Source organism: Lathyrus oleraceus, chromosome 7, assembly GCF_024323335.1.
Source record: "Lathyrus oleraceus cultivar Zhongwan6 chromosome 7, CAAS_Psat_ZW6_1.0, whole genome shotgun sequence".
Classification (NCBI taxonomy): Eukaryota; Viridiplantae; Streptophyta; class Magnoliopsida; order Fabales; family Fabaceae; genus Lathyrus; species Lathyrus oleraceus.
In genome coordinates, this window is record NC_066585.1 from 168,638,320 (window position 1) to 168,659,352 (window position 21,033).

Sequence of the window (21,033 nt, forward strand, 5' to 3'; positions counted from 1 at the left end):
TAACCGTCTTGCGAGAACCATAAAAAGCTTTGACGATCACGCCACTGTACCTCATTGGAGCTCCTTGGTAGAATAATCTTGACAGAGTTGACTTGGGGAGTACATTCAAAGAAGAGCCGGTATCAACCAACACATTGGACAACGCATCCTTCTTAGAATTTATCGATATATGCAGTGCCAGATTGTGATTCCTACCCTCCTCGGGGAGTTCTTCATCACAGAAGCTCAGATTATTGCAGGAAGTAATGTTAGCCACAATGTGATCAAATTGATCCACTATTACATCATGCTCTACATAAGCTTGCTCCAATACATTTTGCAATGCTTCTCTGTGTGCTTCAGAATTCATAAGCAGAGACATCACTGAAATCTTGGAAGGAGTTTGGAGCAACTGCTCCACCACATCAAATTCACTTTTCTTAATCAAACGAAGCACCTCATCATCATCATTAGGCTTCAAACTGCTGGATTCACCAGACTGACACTTTGGAGCACTAACTGGATTTGCTACAGGCACTTCAACCTTCTTACCAACACCCTCTACATCCTTCGGAAAATAAGACCAAACACACGACCGCTACGGGTCACCTTCGCTATATCGGCAATATTCATAACAGAAGTAGTCGTAGGCATTGGGACCTCTTGACCATTCTTCGTCATTGTCGCATTATACTGATATGGAACAGCTCTATCGAATGCATACGGGACGGGGCCCACTAACCGTATCACTAATGATGATACCGACATGTTGACGTTGTTACGGCTCCTGCTATCAAACTGGATTACCACCCTCTCAGGGGTCTTAAACACTAAGACTATCACGTTGACATTATCTGTATCCCTTGACTGTTGAATCTGGATTACATTCTCATCCATCAACTTATAGATATCTTTCTTGACAATCGAACACTCACAGGGGTTCACACTAAAGATTATACAATTGTCGTGGTCGTGTTCACAATCACTAATCGTACACAGGGTATTGTGCATTTCCATCAAAGATCTATGAATACGTCTTATATCAAATACCCAGAAACTTCCTGGACAACCATCTACCATATTAACAGAGGGATTACCATGAGCAGGCAATGGGTTAGCTTTCACATTAGGTGCACGGTCCTCAAAGGACACCATCTCACTCTTCACTAGCTTATGGACCTCGTATTTCAACGGGTAGCAATTCTAGATATCATGTCCAGGAGCCCCTTGATGAAAGGCACAACGGAGTTCTGGTTTATACCACCATGGAAGTGGTTCTGGAATTTGTGGCGGATTTCTTGGTTGGAGAAGGTTCTTAAGAACCAAAGACGGATATAATTCAGCATAGGTCCTAGGAATAAGGTCAAAAGAGACTTTCTTCCTCTCAAAGTTCTGTTGTTGTTGTTGTTGATTATCGGTGTTGTTGTTGTAGTTGTTTGTTCTTTGTTGCGGTTGTTGTTGACGTTGTTGTTGAACTGGCACTGATTGATTGTTGTATAATACTGGAATAATGGATGAAACTTGATGATGATGTTGACGCGGTTGCGGACTTCTTATGACATAAGGCCTCCTCTGCCTCCCTACTGACACCGCATTGGTTTCACCTTCCTTCCTCTTAGCGAAACTGTTACCATACTTCTTGCTTGAAGATACCTCTTCCTTAAACAACCGTCCCTCACGAACACCCTCTTCTAATCTCATCCCCATGTTTACCATTTCGATAAAATCACCGGGGGCACTAGAAATCATGTGTTCGTAATAAAACGAACTCAGGGTCTTGAGGAAGATCTTGGTCATCTCTTTTTCTTCCAATGAAGGGTTGATCTGAGCAGCTATCTCTCTCCATCTCTGGGCGTACTCTTTGAATGTCTCTCTGTCCTTCTGAGACATCGACCTCAGTCGGTCCCTATCTGGCACCATATCCACATTGTACTTGTACTGTTTCATAAAGGCCTCACCCAAATCATTAAATGTGCGAACACTTGCACTATCTAATCCCATGTACCACCTCAGAGCGGAACCAGTCAGACTGTTTTGAAAGTAGTGAATTAATAACTGATCATTATCAATTTGCATCGACATTTTCCTGGCATACATGACGAGATGGATAAGCGGGCAAGTATTTCCCTTATACTTTTCAAAGTCAGGGACTTTGAACTTCATCGGGATCTTGATGTTTGGCATTAAGCAAAGTTCAGCAACACTCTTACCAAACAGATATTTTCCCCTCAAGGTCTTCAACTCCTTTCGCAGCTCAAGGAATTGGTCTTTCATCTCATCTATCTTCTCATAAACATCCAAACCCTCAGACGGCTCAGAATGGTAGATGGTGTCCTCAACACGAGGCAGCGTGTGAACAACTGGAGGTGGAACACACATGACCGTGATAGATGCCGACATGGAAGCAAAAGTAGGCGCAAACCCTTCAGGCACAATGTTCGGCGGAATTCCCCACGGGAATCCGGCAGGCATATCAGGAGCAAAATGAGTGGCATGCACAGTTGAAGTAGCAATTTCTGAAATGACAGTCCTATGAGGAGGAGGAGTTGCAAGCGTTGGAGAAGATTAACTCCGAGCAGCTAGAACAGATTCCATCATGGCAGTCAAGCGAGCAATCTCGTCCTTCAACTCTCGGTTCTCTTGTTCCAAGGGTTCCATGATTCTCAGATGATTGGCGTGAGTATTGTATTGATGAGTCAGCTTGGCTGAAGCACAAAAGAATAACCAATAAGACATCTGGCGGAAGAAAAAACCTATTATGCAAATGATGCATGAAATGCAATGCTTTGATTGTTTTTATTTTCAAGGAACATACTATGTTATTTGCAAATACATAATAATAACAATTGTAACAATTCTGATTTGACCATGAAAAATCTCTTTTATTTATATAATTTGGAAGGATTACACTAAGTACAATTTCAGAAACCAAAATACAAATACAAGATAAAAGGAGACTAATCATCCTAAGGATCCCCTATCAACGGTGTCAGATAATCTGGCTACAGGCCCGTACTTCCTTCGGATGTGTCTGATCTCGGACTCAAAAGAAGTCTTCATCTGAGCCTTCTCAAGGACAAGCTGATTAACAATCTTCTTTCAAGCATCGGAAGGCTGAGGAATAATAGAGGAAGATGGACCCTCTGGCTCTCTCTGTCTCTTCATTGCTCGGTCTTCAAGGAGTTCAATAAGCGCATCTTTGTCCTTAGACTCAAGCTGCAACTCTTCATGCTTTCTGCTCAAAGCATGGAACCGCTCTTCCCACATATCCTTCTCTTGTTTCATCTTGGCGAGTGCGTCTTCCAACTCCTCTACATCTTGGTTAGGGAGATTTAATGGCTCAACCACAACCATAGACATAGGTCTTTCACAAGCATACAACATCTTCAACTCCAAAGCTCTCTTCTTCACCCAAGTAGTGTAAGCTTCCAAAGCTACACATTTGCGCGGACCAAGCTCGGATCTTCTTTTCCTATGCACATTATGCCAAGCATGTACAATCTTCTGCTTCAAATTTTGGGGATCTTTACCCTCTTGATAGAAAATACCTTCTAACTGAGTGTTATTAGGTTTGTCTCTCAAGGGGAACCCAAGTTGACGACGAGCCAAAGCAGGGGTGTAGTTAATTCCTCCTTGTGTACCGATGAGAGGCACATTAGAGAACTCACCACAATTATCAATAATATCCAAACTACTAAATGAAGAATCATACCAAACTATATCATCATTAGTGAGAGACACAAGTCTCTGAGACCACCGTAGACATTGTTTGTTCTCCACAAAAGCAGGCGTCTGAGGCAAGTGCAGAATAAACCACTTGTACAGAAGAGGAACACAACACACAATAGTTCCACCACCTTTAGAATTTCTTAAATACAAAGAGAAGTACATATCACCCAACAAAGTAGGCATGGGATTCCCAATCAAGAAGATTCTAATGGCGTTAACATCAATAAAACCGTCAATGTTGGGAAACAAAGCTAAACCATAGATGAGCAACACAAAGATGGCTTTGAAAGCATCCACACTACTGGCTTGAGTAAAGGTGGTAGATTTCTCAACAAGGAACTCAGAAGTCAACCCAAACATTCCACCTTTCTTCACCCAATGAGCCTTAATCTCAGACTTCTTCAAGTGAAGAGCTTCAGCTATAAGATGAGATATGGGAATCTCCTCAAATCCGCTAAAAGCCACTTTGTCAAAAACAAGTATTCCCAAGAGATGGGCATACTCCTCCAACGTAGGCATAAGCTGATAATCGGGAAAAGTGAAGCAACGATATAGAGGATCATAAAACTGAACCAACACACTCAAGAGTCCTTCCATTACATCAGCAGACAACATAGATAGAAGTTTCCTATAATGTTGCTTGAAGTCCAAGGGATCTAATGCAAAATATGATATCTTCCTTAACTCTTTCAAATCCGGACATTTGAAATTGTACTTCTTAGTGTTCCTTCGTCCATAATCCATGGTCTGAAAATATTTACAAATAAAACCTCAGTTCCTTGAAGTCATTTTTTGTGTGATGAATGCTATGATACGCATGAATGCATGAATGCAACAATCACAAATAAGGGATCACACACAAGGCAAACAAACAAAGGTCAAGGGATGAATCAAGTCATTGTCAAGATCAATCATCCATTTTGGTGGATTATGGTTTTCACCTTATCAACACCCAAGTTCCATTGATATTTACAAGACTTGATTGGATCAACCAAGAATCAAGGGTTTGTTGTGAGTCACGAGCTTGGAGTCAGGTTAAGAACCATCCTAAAGGAGTGTACTAAGGATAAAAACCTGTAGATCATGTTCTAAAAAGTTCCCAGAGTGTTAATTCCATCTATCTAATATTACAGGTTAGGATGACTGACTAATCAACCCATAATATTCTCAAGAGAAACTCGTCTGAGCGTAGTATCGCGTAACAACTGTTATCAAATCTACACCTGAACAGTCTCCGCACTACGTCCTAAATAGGCCAAGATGGGTTAAATGTTCTACGGTCCTCAGCTTCTCGGACCCCAAATCAGAGAAAGTAATGCCTAACCACAAATAACTTGTGTGACATCAATAACTCTAAAAGGGTCTCCACTGAGTAGATGGGTATCAAGCCAACTTGTTAAGGACTGCTCCACATAAGTCGAACATGACTATACCATCCTCCTATCTTAATTGCACTCCAGTTCGGGTTAGAACTTATCTCACCACTCAGATATCACCAAGCACAACAAGAAGATTATATCACATGAATAAATATACAAACATCAAATACACAAATATATACACATAAAAAAGTAGGCTAAACCCACTGAGGACTACTCCCCAGCAGAGTCGTCACTTAATTTCTGTATCGGCAAATTCATGACCATTAAGCTATGGATAAACTTAACGTTAATTAAACCAGAGTCACCACTGTGCTTTTATTTTTTCCAAAGGAAAAGGTAAAAGTACGAACAAAACCCAAAGATAAGAAGTTTTCAAATCAAAACTAATAAAATGCCAGAGATTACATGTAAGGGGCTTGGTTACACAGAGGGAAGGTGTTAGCACCCAACGTGTCCTAGGTACTCATAGAGAGCCCTTTTTTATGTGTGTATGTGTTTTTTGGTATAAAATATGTTTGCAATAAATGTAGTGTGGGGATGACAAAAGAATTCATTAATTATATTTTTGTGTTTGACAAGACCTTCGAACTTGTGCCTACGTACCAACATAAAATGAGGGATCAAAACCTCGTAGTTCGTGATAACAATTTCAAAGTGAGTGAGTTTCTTTTTAACAAAAGTTTAAGTTTAAAAGAGGCACAAAAGTCCTAAAAGAGTTTGAATGAGTGTTAGTTATTTTTTGTCTTTTGAAAATTTAAGTCAAGTATGGTTAAGTTCATTTACAAGTTTGATTAAGAAAAAGAAGTTTAAAAATGCAATGGCATAAGGCCAAAGTTTCTAATTTGAAATAAAGTCTAAGTTTAAAAATCACAAGCAAAAAAGGTTTTGAAAGAGGGGAGATATTTGAAATTTAAGAAGTGGGAGGAGATGAAGAGACTAATCCTAAGCAAGAATTTAAAAGTTAAGAGTTGAAAAGATCTGACCAATGGGATGCAATCCAATAGACAAGAATGTCATAGAGAAACCCATTTTTCCTTTGGACTTTAGAATCAAGCAATATCAATACACAAATAGAAATATGAAGAGCAAAACATCAAATAACGATAGCCACATCCAAGCAAGCAACTTCATAGTCTTCTTCTTGAACTTCCATGTACCAGATGACATACTCCTTGAATATCTAAGAAATAGGCATTAGACACGGGTTCAAAGTAACACTTGCATCAAGACCATGTAGCAGATAAACTCAAAAGGAATCTCAATACTTGCATCAGATGAAAGTTCAATTCACAATGGCTTGGCTTCAGAAAACTTGGCATTGGCCAAGTCCTTTTTGCATAGGGAGTGTTGTCTAGTTCTAAGTCCAAGTCTCAGATCAAATCCAACAATCCACACAAACATTTTTTAAAGGTTTTTATTGTTATTATATACATTAAGGTCCTAAGACCACAAACACAAACAAAATACACAAACAAGTATATATAATCACAATATATGGCTCAAGTGAGCAAAGTAAAAATGGCATTAAAATAAACAAGTTAAATGGTATGTATAATGGCAAATGATAAAAGACTTGTATTTAAAGTGCATAAAGTAAATGACTTGAAATTAAAAGTTAGTCAAATATTAGTTGGTTAGATGTAAGTATTATTTTTGCTTTTGAATTGTTTAAGTCATTCTTTGGAGAACACTCAACCCTCTATTCACAAGCATGGATCCTTGAACCAAGACATCTTTCAAAGGAAGGAAAAAATGCCAAGTTTCCATATAATACCATGAAAGGGGGGAGACTTACAATCTTACTTACTAGAATGCTATGCTTTTCGGTCGAAATTTAGCGCTATGTTAAGCAATCGTAATTGGACTTATGTAGAAGTCACAACTATCTGAGGTCGGGCAATAGAAATTTTAGTGTTAATGCATGTTAGAGATATGGTATAGTGAACCACACTCCTAAAATATACCACACTTAAAAAGAATATGGAAAAAGGGTGGAGCTAATCTCATCCACACTTGTATTGGTTTATGAACCAATTAGCCTTAGGATATAGAGATATCATGGATCAATGGAATGGATGTGATAGAATGAGATTGAAAATGAAGAGAGAGGGGAAATGAGACAAACCCAAATTAGTCATGGAAGGAATTTATCAAATTAAAACCATTCATTCATTTTGGGAGATGAAATGTACATTTCATCAATCCCCTAAATCCAATGATTTTAATCCAACAAAGTCAAATCAACCTTAACCAAGGCCCAAACACAATAGTCAAACTTCACAAGTCAATAAAAATAGCTCAACACAATTTATTCACAATTAAACAATTAAAAATCAATTAAAAATGCATTAAATTAAATTATGTTTGATCAAAAAACCTAATACCTCTTCAAAACACCAAATAAATGGCCAAGAGATTTATCATAGGTCAAACAAGGTCAAAGGACCTTGGAGAAATTTTTTCATTATTTTTGGAAAGTTAAAAGTATTTTTAAACAATTAAAAATATGCACAAAACAATTAAATCATGAAAAATATTAATATTGATCCAAAAAATAATTTTAATTCATAAAATGAAAGAGCAAAATATTTGAATTTTTTTGGTGAAAGTCCCATATTTTTTTGGATATTAAAATTAATATGAATTAATGAAAATAAAGCAATTAAAATGAAAATCAGAAATTACAAAAATACGTGGACCATATGATCTCCCTCATTAATTGAGGTTGCATATCAGATGGTCCCTAGTGCGCGTTCCATGTGGTCTTGAGTCAATAGCGCAACAGGCATGGTAATCACAACCAACGCGTGAGATTAAAACAAATTGGATGGATCATGTGGTTCAGAGACTTGCCAACACATCGTCGGAGCCAGAGCCTCTATCTTCTTCTCCATTGGACCTCACCGGACTGGTCCACTTTCAACCATCACCAAAATGAAAAATCAAGACATGGATTTAAAGAAAAATGCTCAGGAGCTCGAATATGGTCTCAATTTTGTCTAACTCCAAGTATATAGGAAGATACAGGGAGTTGAATTTTGAGGATCATGATCTGAGTTGCTTCGATTTGACCTCTAAGCAACTCAATCTTGTTGCCTACATTGGTAGGACTTCAGACAACCAAATATCAACAAGAATAATGGAGAAATAAGAGAGAATTGAAGAGTGGATAAATATGGAAAATCACCTTTAATGGAGCTTCAGATTGGCACGATATTGCTCTCAATTATGCTTGGCCTTGCTTCAGATGCTTGATGGAGTAGAAGTGAATCAATGAAAGGGATGGACTCTTGGAGTTTCAATCTCAAAAACAGTGGAAGATTTAAAATCGATTTTCAAAGAAAATCTTCAAGTTTATCCTTTAATGGTGAGGGTTTAGGGTTGCTGAATCAAAGTGGGCGCATGAGGTCCTCATTTCTGAGCAAGAGAGCTTCTATTTATAGGCCAATGTCAGTGATATTTGCACACTTCCACTTTTGGCAAAACTTGAAAATCTCTCTTGCATGATTGCATGGGCGTGTGATAGGCCCATCAAGTGATGCACCAAGGTCCAAAAATAAGTGCAATCCATGCTGAAATCATGTTGTCAAGCCATGCATTCGTGTGTGAAAAGTTGAACTTGAAATCTTCCAAATGATCCTTCAACTTTAAGCCATGCGTACGTTATTGATACTTTGTCCAAATGAGATGATTTTAGACTTTTTGGAAATTTTTAATCAGGAGGAATAACTTTCAAGTTGAACACTTTTTCATTTGAAGCATGTATCATGATAAATTTTGAGGTGGAAGTTTGGAAAATCAAGCCATATGTTCACTTCTTCCACCTTGAATAACTTTTTCTATGGACTTCAAATGAGAAATGTTCCTTTATAAAAGTTGTATGTCTTTCAAATTCCTTCAATTTGGTCACATATTTGACCTCATTTGGATTTATCATGAAGTAGTTATGCATTTTAGAAGTTGAGGAAAATCACTTGTTCAATGGTATTGGCCCAAAATGACCTATAATGTTTCCTCTTATCACATGTACTTGCAAGTTGAATTTGCTCTTCCTCCAAACATAAAAGTTGAATTAGACATCTTGAATTTGATCATACAACTTGAATGGCTTTCATATCATAAAAAATTAGCAAGTTATGGTCTTGGGAAGTTGACCTCTAAATTAGGGTTTAGACAAAATGACCTATAATCTTTCACCAAAAAAATGACTTTCCAAGAAAAACTAGCTCTTTAACTCAACATGAAAGTTGTTTGGAATTTCATTTAGAGTAACTTTTATCTTGGAATCATTTTCATATGATAAAAATTGTAGGATATAGGGTCTAGGGAACCCCCGTTTTGACCAGTTGACTTTCTCTAGTCAACCACCATGAACCGACTTGCTAGCTTGATATTCTCTTGACTGTTGGGACTCATGAAGGATCATATATGCATAAGATGATGTAATATGGAGTATCCCTTAGAATATTTGATCAATTGTTGAAGAAGTCACACAAGATACCCAAATGACTTAGGGTTTCCAAGGCAAGCAAACTCCAAACTCTTGATGATTTCTTGATCAAAATAACATGTGAAGATCATGGGGATCCATATATGATACTTAGAGCCATAGTAAACCATTTCTTGATTGAGCTCCTTGCATTGAGGGTCTTAAACGCTAGATATGAGCCTGATAGAGCATAGGTGAGCATCCCCACTACCTACAAAAGAGTTAATCTATACATTGGCATATTTTTGGTATTTTGGTTAGTAAATAAAGAAAAATGAAGTATGATACAATCAAAAGTACTTGGTGATCTCTCCTAATGCAAACCCTATGAAAGAGGGGTAAGGAAGATGCCAAGGTGTGATCCCAATGCTAATGCATATGATTAGAATAACATGAGGGATCTTAGGGTCAAATTTGGGGTCTTACAGTTGTGCAACGGTTAGAAGCAGAAGTAATTAATATATTGTACCAAATTTTTTTCTTCAATTTCATTTGTGTGATTATAAATTGACATAGAAACTGCCACAATATAGTTATGAAACCGAGTATTTTTGTTCAAAGTCATATACATGTAATATTTTTCAATTGTCTTGATTTTAGACCTTCAAATAAATAACTCAACAAAAAATATCAATATAAATAATTGATACGTAATACCCTCATCTCCTGTTTTTATAAGCCCTTTTATTTTCTCTCAAATAATATCAACCTAATTATTTTTCTTCAATTGCATTTTCATTTGTGTGATTATAAATCGAAATAGATATTATGGTAGAGAATTTTTGGAACCGTCATTTATTGGGTCCAAGATTTATTATAGACTATCAAATAAAAAATTGAATAAAATAGAAAGAAATGTCAATACGAGTAACTAATATCTAACACCCTTATCTCCTCTTCTCGTCTCTCCTTTTATTCTCTTGTCAATTAATATTAATCGAATTAATGATTATTTGATAGGAAGAAGACACAAAACATCTCCAAAACATGATTAAATTACCACAAATAAATAGTTACAATAACAAATCAAAAGTAAGATAGAAGTTTAAAATTAAAAAAGAAAGAACAAACATCATTAAAAATCACACCATTTTAAAACATAGTGGTGAGGAAATGATTGTTTATATTAAGAAAGTTATATTACATACTTACACATTTTATTGTGTGTTTATACTCCCAAAATGCATCTAAGTTTAAAAAAAAAGGTTCAATTTCTAAAAAAGACTTTACATAAGTCATACTAAATCAATTACTACAAAAACAATTACAAAAAAAAATTACATAGCAACAATCAATTTTCAACCGTAATGGAATGATTTTTTCGTCTAGGATGAGCGTGGTCTTGATTGAAAATAAGATTCACCTCTTCTTCAAGAATCAAAAGATCATTGATCAGAATTTTTTGGAGTTCGTGTTTAGATTCACTATAGAAAAAGAAAAATGTTATTTAAACAATACCTTTCACACACGTACAAGGGCATCCATGTTGGTTAGTATCAACACGTTGTTTCAAGGATACTCAGGTATTACATTTGAAATCAAGGAAGCAAAAAATAAAGGTCAAACAATTGATCCAACGTCAAATTCCTTTTTCAAAACAATTTCTCAACAAACTGGAATGTAAAAATGGGGTGTACATGCTTGTACACAGTATTCGAGTTCTTGGGTTGTCGGTCGTACCTAGCTTGGGGACCCGATGCTTAACTTCTTCCTCAAAACATATAACAATAAAACAAGTTCAATCAAGTTTCTCTTAAGAGATAAAAAGGGTGGTTAGGATGCAACTGTCCTCTCAACTCTCGAGTGTTTTGATTTTTGGGTGTACTTAGCCAAGAGTTAGATACTTGTCTCCCTTTAAGTACCAACGATTAAACTTGCCAAATCATTTCACAATTCAAGTCTCTTTTGGTTGAAAAAGATTGATTAGGATGCCACTATCCTCTCAACTCCCAAATACTCGAATTGTTGACCGTATCTAGCCAAGGGTTTGATACTTGTCTCCATACTAAAATTATCCCCAACCAATCAAATCAATTTTCTATCTTAGGGCATCTTTCGAACCTTTTCAGAAAGAGCGTGTTACTTCTGTTCTACCGTGAATGACGCTTAAGTCTTCGTGCGTGAGCAAGTAATGTTTAACTACTAGGATGTAATCCAAGCGCATCTATTATACCGTAAATAAAAAACTACTTAGCGCTCACATGCTCAAGCATACAAGCAAGTCGACAGTAGAACGTGAATATGAACATGAACGTGGACGTGGAAGAATCAAATGAATGGAAACATATTTTTTACATAATGCTTAGAAATTCAACATTAAAACATTAATTAATAAACAAATGCAGGGAAATTGAGAGGAATCAAAGGCTTGAAATGAAACTCAAAAATGAGAATTGCTTAATAGAAAAGTGAAGAATCGAGTGAATGAAGACATTCAAGTGGTCCCTAAGATTGAAGAAGATGAAGACAATGATGGAGAAATAATATTCGATTGGGGTTTGTGTTGCAATTGAAAGAAACAGTTAATGAATTCATGGAAATGATTTATGGTTAATGTGTGTGTTCGGTTAGGGTTTGTGCATGAGGGAAACTGGAAGTGAAATAAAATAAAAATGAAAATGAAGAGGGAACTCAAAGAAAAAAACACGAGACAAAACGAAAAAAATGAAAAGAAAGAAAATGAAGATTAAAGAAATTGTTTTAATTTGAATATATTAACTTGTAAACAAATAAATTTCAATGAAATTGTTGTGGTGTAATGGTTGACGAGACTACCCAAATGCTTAGTTTAAGTAAAGATCATTAGATTGATTCTTTCTCAAACCAAAATGTTTAACTTTATACTTTTTACAAGACAATGACAAGTTAATAGACTTGGTCTAGACCGACACAAGTAAATAAATTAATACATATATAGTGTTAACATTAAAATAAATAAAAAATTAAAATAATTAATAAATACGTAGTGTCGGTCCAGACCGCCACAAACATTAAAATAAATAATTAAATGAAAAATAAAAACATTTGAAAAATACATAGCGACAAAGAGAGAAATGAAATATTTTTCGCACCAATCAAATTTTGGGATGAATAACGTAGCGTCGGCCCATAGTCGCTGCTAACATGTTGATAAATGAACAACTTAATTAATAAATAAATAAATATATATGTAGCGTCGGCTTGACCGTGGCTACATAGTCAAAGAAAAATAAAAATAAAAGTGAAAATAATTAAACTCAGTCCAACCGTGTCTAATTAATCAATAAAATTAGTAGAAAAATGAAAAAAAAAACTTGTTGCATGGCAGTAACGTGGGTTAGGCCGACATTGTATGAGTTAAGTAGCATCAGCGTTGGTGATTGACGTTAAATCTAGGCACCTAAAATTCAATTTTCTAGTAGTCGATACTATTATCATCATAACCTCATATAATAAAATCACACTCATAATAAAGAAATAGTGCAATGTCTATTGCATACATTTAGTTGAGCACATAATTCACCTTGTAAATAAGTGTTTAAAGGCTAGAAATTGAATGTGGTGGCAAATAAATGGAATGAAGGTAAACATAGTTGGGATTATGGTGGGAACTGAAGTGACTGTTGGCATCAGGGGAATGTTGAGAGATGGAATATTGGTAGGAAAGGAAGTGGTAGCATAATGGGTTTAGGAAGAGATGAAATGCTAGTTGGAAATGACAATATTGGAAAATTTCAAGGTAAAGGTTGTAATGTTGGAATTGAAGGTAAATATGGGAATGTTGTTGGGTTTGACAAAGTGAGAATTTTAGATATATTTGGTTATGTGGTTGTTTGCAAAAGATTGTGAGCTTCTAAACTTGTGCATGGCATTATCACAACAAAAGAAAAGCAATGATGCAGGATTTTGTTGAGGCCATTGATAACTTGGTAAACTATAAGAGAATATTATTAGTATTGAAATAATTTGCTTTGAATATTTATGAGAAGCAAAAAGATGCTATATGGTTTTATATTGTGTGGGAGATTTGAAGGATGGTAGTTTGGTGAACCATTAAGAGATTTTGGAAATTTAAGTTAGTTCATTCAACTTCTCGTGTTGGATTTTGACGAAAGCATTTTATGTGGTTAGATTGGTGGTCTACGATAAGTAATTAATTCCTGAAAATTTTGAGAGACGCACACTTTTTTTATCTTAAGTCTTCATCAACAAGTCAATTCTTAAAGATTACATGTATTTAGTCTATTATTTTTAGTGCTATTTTTTTGATTATTTTGCATATAAGGAAATCTAATAAGTTTATCACTTTTCAAACAATAATCATCCTTTAACTTATAATACCCTTAATTATTTATTAATTTATTTTACTTTTGTTCTCTTTACAATAAATAGTTAGAGATAATTTTGAGAAGAATGTAACTAATACTACTTTAAAATTTAAAAAGTTATTAAAAAAACAAAAAAATTATAAAAAATGTGACTCTTAATAAAAAGGAATGGAGGGAGTCCCATTAAATTAACTCAATTAATAGCATGGATATCACATTGCAGGGGCGCAAGATTGAAATTTCAGCCATTAAACTAAAAAGACGGATAGAGAAATTAGTAATATGCACCTAAAATTTACATATTATAATTTTCAATACTCTGATAAGTTTATTGATTAATAAAATCACAAACTAGAAAAAAAATTGGAGACTCAAAAAAACAACAATTTTGACAACTAACTCACAAAAAATCTATCATAATAATCAAAGAGATAAACCTTGGTGAAAAGAGAAAAAATAACAATTGTAGTTCTCAACAAAACCAAACTCAAAATAATTGTACTATTATTTGTCTTAAAAACTTTTTTTTAAATGACGTCTATAAATTATAATTGCTCTGACATGTTTTCATATTTTAAAATTGTTCTTATGTCTAAATTACTTTAAGTACTTCTACAAAGATTTATGTATTTGATTAAAATATTCAACAATTGGTTTTTTAAACGGATGGATATTTGATCCTTTACGAAATCCATTGTTGAAAACAAAATCGATAATAACTTCTAAAGTAAAAATACATCACAGGAAATCAAATAGAGTTAAGAAAAAAATAGTATATTAATAATTAAACCAAAAGAATAAAGGAGTCATCAAAGTAGTATCTAAATGCGTAATTCATTATTAATATAATATATATAAAATTACAAAGCAATAGAGTCAAGTAACTTGAAAAAAAATAAAAATACATAAAATTTATCATCCAAAAAGAAGTAGCAGTAATTATCCGCTTTACTTCCATTTTGGTGTAATTCATACTATATTTCTTAGTCATACAATTGATATAACCAAAATACTAATATCATTATAACCTCGTACAGTTTCATCACACAAATGAGGCAATGTGTGTACTATACTGCATATATTTATTTGATTACATAATGCAACTTGTAAACCATTGTTTAGGATTTATGGATTGAAAGTGTTTGGGAGAAAAATGGAAAGAAGGACAAAAAAGATTTGGTTGATTCGGGAGTGCTGGGAACGGGAGTAGGAGCTGGTGATGATACTGGTGGAATGTTGAAAGATGGCTCAGTGGAAGGAAAGCTAGAAAATGGCGCCATGGTGTGCTTAGGAAGAGATGGAATGGAAGTATACAACGGTGAAAGATTTCCTTTAGGCAATGATGGAATTACAGATAAATCTGATGAATCTGACAAAGATGGTTTTGGTAAAGATGGAATGGTAAGGTGTATCAGTGTGGTTGTTTGAAGAAGACTATGTGCTTTGACATTGATCAAAGACCCTAATTTTGACCCTAAGATCCCTCATGGCATCATATCATTGCTCATTGCATTCCCTCAAGGATTATAGCATGTGTGGCTCCTTTACCCTTGGGTTGGGACTTGTGTGAGTTGGTTTGAGACCACCAAGCATGCTTTTATTGTATATTATTGCTTTTCTTATTTTGATTACTAACCAAAAGCACAAAAATATGTCACTAACTTGTTTTGTTTTGAAGCTTAAGCAGTCAGATTTCCCTGGTGTTCCTTCCTTCTGCTCCCTATTATGACTATTTTGTTCCCTGTGGAGTCAGATTTCCCTGAGTTGAGATGTGCCTTTTGGGTCCTCCTCATATGTTTCGGATGATTGATATCTCACCCTTATACCGGTCTTAGATATTTCTTTCTCCCTGAGCATGTTGTTCTTTCACCCAGTAACCGGTGTTTTGATAACACGTCTCTCTTTGAGTTTATTACCCGGTAGCCGGTAATATCTTGTTATTTCTTCCTCAGCTGAGTCCTTTGTGGACGTCCCCGTCTGAGTCCGGATTTTTATCCGATGTATCCTTTGTGGATAGTTTTGCTGTATTGGCATATTCCCCAATACATGCATCTTTGCGTCAGCTCGAGTCTTTCCATCGATTTGTTTTCGTGGAATCCCTTCGTGTCTCCCAGCAAGTTTTCAAGTCATGACCTGCTCACGCATTTTTACCCTATTTTCCCCCAGAGTCTTTGTCTCCCCAGTAAGTGTGTTACTCCTACGGATCTTCAGTTTCTTCCAATTTCTTTCCCTTTGTGGCCATTATTCACCATGAAGATTTTATTTTTGCATGCATACATTTGCATCATGAGGTCTCTTAGGGACCAAAATTCGTCTCTTTGTTATTATTTAAGCCCATTCTACCTCGTCGAGACGAAGATTTTAACTTTCATATCTCCGGCTAGAATGACCTTAAATAGGGGCATCTGTAAGACCCTAATTTTGACCCTAATATCCCTCATGGCATCATATCATTGCTCATTACATTGCCTCAAAGATTATAGCATGTGTGGCTCATTTACCCTTGGGTTGGGACTTGTGTGAGTTGGTTTGAGACCACCAAGCATGCTTGTATTGTATATTATTGCTTTTCTTATTTTGATTACTAACCAAAAGTACAAAAATATGTCACTAACCCTTTTTGTTTTGTAGGTCAAGTGATCATGTGCTCCCATGCTCCTAGGAGGCTCCTAAGCTCAATGAAGTGGCTAGATGAAGATGAGAATAAGCATGACAATGGTCCACAAAGCTCCTAATAATCATATATGCCTCCCAAGTATCTCAATTTGCCAATTTTATCAAGATAACCCAAAGGGCTTGAGGATTGTTTCCCAAGGAAACCCTAATTCAACTTTGCATTGACTATGCCTTGCTCATGAAGAAACCTCAACCTATGATCAAATTTAATCAAGGGAAGTTCTTTAATTCACTATTTTATTCATATATGAGCCTATGTGAGAATCCTCAATCATTTATTCATCAAGATTTGAAGTTTGGCCTTGAGAAGTTGACCAGTCAAGTCATCTGACTAAACTGAAGATCATTGAGACAAAACTTGTGATGTGTTTGTCAAATGAAGATGACCTCAAGAGTAGAACTGTTCTTAAGAACCATATGAACAACTTTCATGTTAATCAAAAATCCATTTGAAACTTTTAAGGTCATCATTCATTTCAAAACATTATAGGTCATTTTGACTAAAACCCTAATTTTGGGTCAACTTCCCAAGGACCTAACTTCCTTATGTTTTACGATTTGGAAGTGAGACCAATTTCATTGGAAAGCTTGAGATGTCTACTTCAAATGTTATGTTGGACAAAATTTCATAATCTTAAAATAAACACATGTGATAATACAAAACATTATAGGTCACTTTGGACCTAAGTCATTGAATTTGAAAAATGCCCAACTTCAAGTGCCCATGACTTTCTCATAAAAATTCCAAATGATGCAAAATTTAAGTCTAAATTTATCATCTTAAAAAGATATACAACTTTTATATTGGAGGTTTTTCCATTTGAAGCTTGCATCATTGAAACAGAGGGGCTTGAAGATGCTTGTTTTTGGCAAAATTTTCAAAGGAGAACCTAGACATGTTTTGTACCCAAAACTTCACAGCCAGTTTTCATAAATTTCCAAACTCCAAATAAATTTTTGCCCAACATGACTTTTGTTCCTTATTTCAAGGGCTTTCCAACCATTACTCACATTATTTTTTTGGACTTTCCATGAGTGAGTTTCTAAGAGCTTAATGTTTATGTGCATTTTTGCATTTCACTTTGAAACTTCATGTGCAAGCAAATGCAGCTCCAATTACACGTCCAATTCACTTCCATATGAGTTCAGCATGGATTTGCATTCATTCTTGGGCCTCACATGCGCCTGTACAGGCCCATGCATGGAGGATCCAAATTTCACGCACACGAGCCAAGCATGACATTGCATCACATACAACTATAAATAGAAGTGCCTTGAGCTTCATTCTTCAATCACAAGGAGATCTGAAGCGCTACTGGATTGAAAACCCAACCCTCACCAAAGGAATTTCAGTTTTTCTATTTCATTTTCAAGCTTGAATTTCAACATCATTAGTTGAATTTCAAAGCATAATTCCTTAACCTTGCATCACCATCACACTTCTAGATCAAAATTGGATCAAGAGCTTGGACAATTCATGTTGTTTGAAGCTCCATTTCAGAGGTATATCACCAAACTTTTTGATTCAGATCTTGAAATATAATGTGAATTCCTTTGGTTTGTGCTGTTTTTTGAAGTCCTTAAGCATGAGGCAGGCCAGTGGTGGTCTTAATTTTGCAAATCGTGCCATTTCAGATCAAGCACCATGATCTTCAAGCTCATGTTTCTCTTTAAATAGGAACTTTGAGAATGATCCATGGTTACAGGGGTGATGTACATCACCTCAGCTTCATTTTGATACCTTCCTTTTTCATTTTCATTAAAGTTTAATTCCTTGCGCGTGGTGGCCGGAATTGGTTGTCTGGCTGGAGAAGATGGTGGTTTCCACCACCATCCCCACGTGGAAGCCTTGGAACCTTTGGATCATGATCCAACGTTCTAATCGTGGCCTTCCAATGTTATGACTTATTTTAAATCCAAGTGTAGCGTGCTTGACTTTGGTCTTTCGTGTGACCGCGCCTCTGAACCATGAGATCAGTGCCACGTCAATTAATGAACCATCTGAGGGCGTTGGTTTTTTCTATTTTTCTTATTTCTATTTTAATTTCATTTAATTCACTTTATTTTCAAAAATTCATAAATATTTTATTTGAAGTCACAAAAATATGAGACCAATGCCAAAAAAATTCTTGAAAAATCTAGTTTCATATTTTGATTTTTAATTATTTTTGTGACTTCATTTAATATTTTTTGTGAATTATTTGGTTTTTAATAGTTTTAATTCATTTTAAAATACTTTTTGATATCTGAAAAATCCAAAAATATTTTCTTAACAAATATGGATTATGATAAGTCAATGAAAAATAGTCTCATCAATTTCTTAATTCATTTGAGATTTATTTGAGATTTTAATTCATTTGTGTTATTTTTCATTGTTTTTAATTGTTTTAAACAAGTACCCAGAAGTAGTTCTTCTGTTAACTTTGTCTCCACACCAATCAGAATCTGAGTAACTCAGAAGTTCCGAGTCAGTTTCAGCATCAGAGGGGAACAAAACTCCATAGTTCAAAGTTCTCTTTATATACCTCAGAATTCTGACACCATCTTGGTAATGAGACCACTTCAGTTTACTCACAAACCTACTCACCATTCCAACAACATAGAAAATATCAGGTCTGGTATTACACAAATACCTCAGAGACCCTACCAACTACTTGAATGCTGTCGCATCTACATCATCACCATCAGAATCAGAATCCAATTTCTGATTTGTATCAACGGATGTGACAACAACTTTACAATTCAGCAGCTCAAACCTCTTCAGAAGCTCAAGTTCATATTTCAGCTGATGTAAAATTATGCCTTTCTCAGAGTACATAATCTTCATCCCTAGAAAATAACTATATTTCCTAGATCAGTCATCTCAAACTCATTCATCGGCTCCGTCTTGAACTTAGCTATCTCATGTTCACAACTTCCTGTTAGTAATATGTCATCAACATACAGACACACCAAAATCATATTTCCTTCATAAGTATGCTAAACATAGACACCATACTCCATTTCACATTTCTGAAATCCCCGCTTCTTGAAAAATGAATAAATTTTCAGATTCCAAACTCTAGAGGCTTGTTTCAGTCTATACAAAGCTTTGTGTAATTTGTACACCATCCCTTCGTGATTCCTTTTCTCAAATCCAAGAGGTTGTGACACATAACCTCTTCTTCTATTGGACCATTCAGAAATGCATATTTCACGTCTAAATGCATTAGAGGTCAATTCCTGTTAGCAGCTATCGCAATCACCAACCTGGTTATTTCATGTCTTTCTACAGGCGCAAACACTTCAAAGTAATCTAACCCAGGTTTTTGAAGAAAACCTCTCACAACTAACATTGCTTTGCGTTTGCCAATTGATCCATCTGGGTTTAGCTTCACCTTACAAACCTTTCTCACGGTGATGGATTTCTTGTTCTTTGGAAGTTATGTTAGCTTCTAAGTCTTGTTTCTCTCTATGGCACCAAGTTCTTATTTCATGGCCTTCATCCAGACTTTCTGCTTGAGAGCTTCTTCCATACTCACGGGTTCAGAGTCTACTAACATGGCACACTGAATAACTTCCCCTTCATAATTTATTTTAGTGCCTTGCAGCATGTCAAACTTTGCAAATCTTCTCGAAATGTTTTTGATTCTTTGTGGCCTTTGAACTTGTTCAGAACCTTCTAATTCTGGAACATTATCAGATATTGGAATCTAGAAGTACCGACTTCAGAAGCATGACCACCTTCAGAATCTAAAATATTCCCAGAATCTAGACTACCACCAGAATCTGAATCACCATCAGAATCTGGATTAAAATCAGATTCTTCCTTATAATCAATCTCGCCTTTTGATTCTGACTCACTCACATAATCATTTTCAGGCTCTGACCCATCTTCAGAATCAGAATCAATATCTTCAAAAGTTCTTCCTTTAGAAGCTTCATTTCCAGAGATTGGATTACCTCCAAATTTTGGATCATCATTAGAATCTGGACATAATCAGATTCACCTTCAGAGTTAGACTCTCCTTTAGAGTCTTCTTCATCTTCAGAGTCACCTTCAGACTTATTTTCTTAATCTGACTCGCCTTCAGAGGCATAATCATCTTCAGAGGCAACTTCTCCTTCAACTTCAGATTCATCTTCTAACTCTGGCTCAGATTCAGAACCCTTAGGTTTTGACTCTTCTTCAGAACCTTCAAATTCTGACTCATCTTCATATTCTGACTCATCTTCTAACTCATATTCATATTCATAATCAGACTCGACTTCAGATTCAGATTCATCTTCTGAATCTAACTCATATTCAAAGTCTCCTTCAGAATTAGAAATCGTCAATCGCACAAGTTTATCATCATCAGATTCATAAGCCATCAATAACACAGGTTCATCATCAGAATCTCCTCTGCTTATGTTTGCTTCTTCTGACTTCCTTTCCTTGTTTGACCAACATCCTTAGCAAAGTGGCCAAACCTATTACAACAGTAACATT

At 35.5% G+C, this 21,033-nt stretch overlaps 1 protein-coding gene across 1 annotated transcript; it reads right to left on the minus strand.

The window, feature by feature from the left end:
• Positions 1-19,212: 19,212 nt before the first annotated feature.
• Positions 19,213-20,915, minus strand: LOC127102646 (uncharacterized). Its single transcript, XM_051039993.1, has 3 exons — positions 20,630-20,915; positions 20,265-20,531; positions 19,213-19,391 (listed from the first exon to the last, which is right to left on the minus strand). The coding sequence occupies exons 1-3, from the start codon at positions 20,913-20,915 to the stop codon at positions 19,213-19,215; spliced, it is 732 nt and encodes a 243-aa protein (XP_050895950.1).
• Between the last annotated feature and the right edge of the window lie 118 nt (positions 20,916-21,033).

Excerpts from the sequence above, each read along its gene's own strand:
- LOC127102646 (XM_051039993.1), bottom strand. The coding sequence starts at position 20,915 with ATGGCTTATGAATCTGATGATGATAAACTTGTGCGATTGACGATTTCT. Across the intron at positions 20,532-20,629 it reads AGATGATTATGCCTCTGAAG|ATTCTAATGATGATCCAAAA; the intron begins GCGAGTCAGATT and ends GATTATGTCCAG. Across the intron at positions 19,392-20,264 it reads TGGTCATGCTTCTGAAGTCG|GGATGAAGATTATGTACTCT; the intron begins GTACTTCTAGAT and ends GTTATTTTCTAG.